The following is a 6,555-nucleotide window of genomic DNA, read 5'->3' as shown; positions in this document are numbered from 1 at the left end:
GTCATTGACATTCACATCCTGTTTTTGATGCTGGCATGAGTTGGAGGAATCATCAGGATTCTAATCAGTTTTTACTGCCCTTCTAGATAAGCCAGATGCCATTTCTAACATGAACTACACAGTTCACTAGTTCCAATTAAATCCAGTTGGTACCATGTACAAACTGGATTTAACTGAAGTGTAACATCTTTGATCAAAAGGGCTGTTCAATCAGGCCTGGTCAACCACGACTAATAAAAAACATAAATACTAAAAATGACACAAAATAAAAACAGAAAATTCATTAAAGAAAACATTGTTGCTGTTGTTTTTATTATTATTATTATTATTATTAACATTAGAGAACAATATTTTTTATTAAATAAAGAAAATACATTTTAGTATTAACTGAGTAAAAAAGAACTAGTTTTCTTTCTGACCACTTGTGTGTCTGCGTGTATGTATGTATGTGTATGTATGTATGTATGTGTATGTATGTATGTATGTGTATGTATGTATATATATATATACATATATATATATATATATATTGGAAATACTTATATATTTTTTGTGGTTATAAGTTTCAGGTTACAGAATATTTTCCAAACAATCTTCAGACAAAAAGATTGTTCTTTGTCTGATAATGGTTAAAAAAATGTCCCATAATGCAAAACCATGAACCTATAAGTCACGAAGTGTAATCATTAAAGTATATCCAATAATATATTTGCATACACACACACACACACACACACACACACACACACACACACACACATATATATATACATACATTCATATCCAGGGGTTCATAGAAATGACATATGGAATAAAACTTTCTAGCAAATATACACTAACTGAAACAGCATAATACTATTGAGTCCAAGTTGACAGGTTATCAACCAGACAGTTCCTGCTTTTTAAACAAAGGCTGACAAAAACATCAACAAAGCTGTGGTGATTCTAAGTGACACAGGAGGAACTGCAGCTGAGGGCCACAGCAGAAGACTGTAGAGCCATGGTATACCAAGAGTAAAAGCAGTTATTTATAATGGCTTGCTGGTAAAGGGCCCCCAACTGGCAGACTTTGTCAATACTGTTAGGCCTTGAGTTTAATCTTGACTGAGAATGTTTTAGAAATAAGGTTTTTAGGTCTTAACTGGTCAGAAGTAATTTAAACAACAGAAGAGCTTGTTTTACAAAAAAAAAAAAAGTCTTTTTGAATAAAGTAAACTAAATAGAGAATGTGGAAGAAACTAATGTGAAAGTCTTCATCAATAAGGGTTTGGGGTAGAGGCAGCTTTTACACATTTAGACATAGTTTGAGATGCTCGACTGATGGTATCTGTCATGTAGAACTCACTCAGCTTTGTAAGTTGAGGTTTCAGAGGATCAGGCAATAATTCAGACTTGGTTAACTGGAAAGTAGAAATAAAGAAACATAAAAATCAAAAAAACGACAAAGCATAATGTACTGTTATTATATTTAACCCAATAAATGCCAAATTTTTTATTCATATTTTTTTGGCTTTGCTAAGTGCCTTAGGAGTTAAAATGATGTATAGTATTTAAATTTTCTTCATATGTGAATTATTTTGGAAATTATGATAAATTTTTCAAAATGTCCCAAATGGGGATTGCTGAAAAAAGGCATATTTATTCTTTTCTATAATAATAAACATTTTAGTTTTTTTTTGAAACTATAGTATCAGATGCGAATATGTATGAAATATCAATGAATGATATAAATGGGAAATGCAAAAAAAAAAAAAAAACTTTTTCAAAACAGTCAATATTTTTGTAGTTCACAATTTGCAATTTATGACACAAAATGTCCTCTAGAATTAGCCAGAGCTAGAAATGACAAACTTTAACTACTAAATATTAATAAACACACCTCTGCAAATGCAATATATATAAGCAATTCACTTTAAATACAACAAACAACCTGCAGTGAGACTGTTTTCAGTAGATCCCCAAATGGGGCCCATGGCAGGCAATGGGTTAATAAACAAAATATATTCAAATACTAATTACATATTGTATTTCTGGCATATAAAGGGGTTGGACAAAATAATGGAAACACCTAGCATCATAATTTGGAAATATCTATAAAACCGTCAAAAGCTTGTTTATTTTTATGTTTTTTGATTTATTATTAATGTTGCTTAATATGTTTTGCTAAAATTGCTGTTTCTTTTCAGATACCATCAGAAGAAGGTAATTAAAAAATTCATTAAAATGACAGATCTATCAAACTTTCAAAGAGGTAAAATTGTTAGTGCTCGTATGGCAGGCGCTAGCGTAACGAAAACAGCCAAAATGTTTGCTGTATCAAGAAGTATTGTCTCGAAAGTAATGACAGCCTTTGAGAAAGAGGGAAAAACCTCCTCGCTGAAACAAAACTCCAGAAGAAAACCAAAACTTTCAGATAGGGACCGTCAGACTCTTACGCAAATTGTTAGAAAGGATCACAAAAGTACAGCTCCCAAAATTACTGCAGAGCTTAATGACCACCTCGAGAACCCAGTTTCCACAAAAATGTTTGCCCCACAGAATGTTGCCTTCTGGAATTTTCTCCCAGCTCTCCTCTTCCTTGCAGGTGTTGACTTACAAGGGTTCAACAGGAACATTAAATAGCAACAATCGCACTGGACATTATCTCTTCTTCCAGACCCAGCAAGAAAATAGAAAAATATTTAGGTAAAGTAACTGGAAGCACAAAATAGCCAAACACTGACCACAGTGAAATACAAACCACATATGTAGATATTACTAATAGTAATACAATATGCCTAACCATTCGGTACGTGGCATAATGGTTAGGCACGTTGCACTCACAATCACAAGATCATGGTTTCAATTCCCAAACCAGCTACATGTTCTAGAGCAAAACACTTCATTTCATGTTGGTTCATCCCACTCGGCTGTAAATGGGTACACCCTGTGATGGAATAGTTTTTCAATCAGGTAGAATGTTGGCCCTTGATTACCTAGCCAGCAGGGTGGCATCATTTGAAAGCTAAAACAATGCAAAGTGCACTGTGACCAGCGATGTATAACAACATCCAATAGTCTGGCCGCTCACAAGAATATAATACTAAAAGTAAGATGTACAGCTTACAAACAAATACTGACTACATAATCTCAATCTTTTATCCCTTTTACTAGTCTGTCATAGGATTGCGGCCATACTGAGGCACCACCTCCAAAAGGTAAACTCAATTATATCAACACCTGTAACAAGTACTTATTTTACTGATCCCTGAAGAATGAATGGTAATGTTAACCTGGGTGGAATGTGAACTCAGAACCTAAAGGGACATACCTAACTGCCACAAACTATTCCATCTGTTTCTCTGCCAATTCTGCACACATCACTACATAAATATTTCTTTTTGTTTTCATTCATTATTTAGTTCATGTGATCAATCATTCCTTCAGATAATGTAACAGCTTGACAGAGAGATGCGAGGGTTGCTTATTTACTTGTTTATTGTTTATGGCTTGTTTTAATTACAAAAACTGTTCATCAACCAACACTCCCAACCCTACCACCAACACCACCATCCAAGAAAAATGTCACAGATGTCAAAATGACTTCCCAGCCCAAAAGCTAACATTTTACTTCCCATCCCCAATGTCATGATGCATCTATAGCTAAGACACTTCCTGGCTCACTACATCAACCATAGGTAGGTACAATCCGTAACAAAAAGTAGCTGGTACACTGTATCATTAGCAAGTGTTGGCTCCAGGGCTGGTGACACATAAAAAGCACCCACTACACTCTCGGAGTGGTTGGCATTAGAAAGGGCATCCAGCTGTAGAAACCCTGCTAGATCAGATTGGAGCCTGGTACAGCCTTTTGGCTTGCCAGTCCTCAGTCAAACCGTCCAGCCCATGCCAGCATGTATGTATGTATACGATGGGCTTCTTTCATTTTCCGTCTACCAAATCCACTCACAAGGCTTTGGTTGGCCCGAGGCTGTAGAAGACACTTGCCTGAGGTGCCTCACAGTGGGACTGAACCCAGAACCATGTGATTAGTAAGCAAGCTTCTTACCACACAGCGACTCTTGTATAAATATATATATATATATATACTTGTGTGTGTGTAAAAGAGTAAAGACCCCCTTCAGTCATGAATAACCATGGGATTGCACCTAGAAAGTCCCCCTTCCAGGCAAAAGTCCAGGCAAGATTGTTTATGGAAGACCAGTAGTCACCCATGCATACCAGCCTCCCCTCTCTACGCTACTGATGTTATCCAAGGAAAAGGCAAAGGCCAATACAGCTTGGCACCAGTGATGTCGCAACTCATTTCTACAGCTGAGTGAACTGGAGCAAAATGAAATAAAGTGTCTTGCTCAAGAACACAACTCACAGCCTGGTCTGGTGATTGAACTCACAACCTCATGATTGTGAGCTCAACGCTCTAACCACTGAGCCATGCACCTTCACTGTGTGTATGTATGCACACACACACAAAATGGGCTTCTTTTAGTTTCCATCTACCATATCCACTCACATTAGCCCAAGGCTACAGTAGAAAACACTCACCTAAGGTTCCACTTAGTGAGACTGAACCCGAACCCATGTGGTTGGTTAGCAAACTGCTACCACACATCCATGTCACGTCTGTGTCTAAAAGAAATCAACACATACAATATCTGATATTTCACATACAACACCCTGCAACTAGTTTTTGACCTTCATACTTTGGACACAGTAAAACCTCGAGTGTGAATATAACCACCCAAATCCATTGAGGCATGAATTACAGAAACATGCATGTATATACACATACGAATGCAAAGTTAGAATTTGGCACTTACAGAAGCTAATTGTTGAGCCTGTTTGAAGAAATTGGCCTCCTCGGTCTCACCATATTGTACAAGACTGGGACTCACTTCATAAAGGCGTTTTCGGACATCATTCAGTTCGTCGTAAGGCAGGCCAACTCCAGAAATCTGAAGAAGAGAGCAGATCACATCAAAAAATAATGAAACAACAAAATATTCAAAAAATTTATATATAGGACTGGCGAGGATTGAGGACTGGTGAGCCAATAGGCTGCACCAGGCTCCAATTTGATCTGGCAAAGTTTCTACAGCTGGATGCCCTTCCTAACGCCAACCACTCCAAGAGTGTAGTGGGTGCTTTTTACGTGCTACTGGCATGGGAGCCAGTCAGGAGGCACTGGTATCGACCACGTTCGGATACTGCTTTTTATATGCTACTGGCATGGGAGCCAGTCGGGGGCACTGGTATCAATCACATACACATGGTGCTTTTTACATGCCATTGGCATGGGAGCCAGTCAGAGGGCACTGGCAGGGAACTGTTGCAATGCTATTTAGTATTATTTCTGTGTATTTCATATTCTCAACATCATTTGCATAAAGTTTGTTGGGAATCAATTAAGGATTCACTTTATTACTACATGGAGTTTCATATAAGTATGGTACATGTGTGAGGAGTAAAGAAATATGTGAATCGCTGAAACTGTATTTGGAACACAACATCTTGGATGATTTTCATTAGTCAGGCAGGGTCACATGGTGGAATGTGGTAGATTAGAAATATTGCTAAAATGCTGTGGCTTAAGTGAAACTATGTAATTTGGACCTGTTGGCATCAAGGGATAACTTTTCTGTAATGCTTGACAGGTATATGGATTTCAATTGACAGGCCTTGGATTTTCAGATGTGTGGAACTGTCCAAGAGCAATTTCCCCTAATGACATTAATTACATAAGAATCTCTGAACTCCAGTTAAGTGATATCACAAGCTGTTTTAACATCTTGAAATTCTGGTTAGGTAAAGTGTGCAATTTCATGATCCACTGCCATTTGAGATGACTTTATCAAAAGACCCTCCATGTAAATGGAGGGTTTTCAGGTCTCTTAAGAGCTGAACTTCCAGATAAATTGGAACAAGGATATGGAGTTTACCATGTCCTTGAATCTGAATGAGTGTAGATGCTGGTAATAATGATTTTTGAAAGCATTTTCAGAGAGTCTTTATAATACTATCCAGGTGTGTTATAGATGCTTGATAAATAACTGCTTTCCAACTGACAAGCTATTGCAATAACCTTTTCAACAGCCATAGCATAAATTTATAGTGTAATTAAATTAAGACTTTAATCAAACCTGTGCGAGGGCTCTGATTATTTTCCAGTCAGTCCTGGCCATTCCTGGAGGAGAAACTGCAAGTCTTGTATGTTGGGCTCTTCCTTCTGTGTTTACATATGTGGCTTCCTTTTCGGTGTAAGCAGCACCAGGTAAAATGATATCAGCCATTTGAGCCCCAGCATCTCCATGATGACCTGAAAAAGGGAAAAGTACAACAATAAAAACCGCTAGGGTGTGACACTCTTTCACACAGCTATCCTCATCCATTTGCACCACATTACCATACCAGCACAGTCGTGTCTCTTCCACACCACATCTGATGCTTCTTAGGTCCAACTTTTCTCTCAGGGTGCTTATACTCTGTCGTGTATGCACACTGACATTACACATCCAGCGGAGCATACTGGCTTCGTTCCTTGCAAGCTTATGCATG

At 37.6% G+C, this 6,555-nt stretch overlaps 1 protein-coding gene across 1 annotated transcript in view; it reads right to left on the bottom strand.

The window, feature by feature from the left end:
- Window positions 1-283: 283 nt before the first annotated feature.
- Window positions 284-6,555, bottom strand: part of LOC106869655 (NADH-ubiquinone oxidoreductase 75 kDa subunit, mitochondrial) — a 36,553-nt gene continuing 30,281 nt past the window's right edge. Inside the window, exons 18-20 of the mRNA XM_014915477.2 lie at window positions 6,141-6,316; window positions 4,821-4,955; window positions 284-1,400 (exon numbers count right to left, since the gene is read on the bottom strand). Of these exons, the coding sequence (XP_014770963.1) occupies window positions 1,257-1,400; window positions 4,821-4,955; window positions 6,141-6,316 (455 nt within the window). The 3' untranslated portion in view covers window positions 284-1,256. The remainder of the gene's footprint in view (window positions 1,401-4,820; window positions 4,956-6,140; window positions 6,317-6,555) is intronic.

The sequence above is a fragment of the Octopus bimaculoides genome, chromosome 9 (genome assembly GCF_001194135.2).
Source record: "Octopus bimaculoides isolate UCB-OBI-ISO-001 chromosome 9, ASM119413v2, whole genome shotgun sequence".
Classification (NCBI taxonomy): domain Eukaryota; kingdom Metazoa; phylum Mollusca; class Cephalopoda; order Octopoda; family Octopodidae; genus Octopus; species Octopus bimaculoides.
Note: the sequence above shows the minus strand (reverse complement) of the source record. Positions and strands in the feature narration are given on the sequence as shown.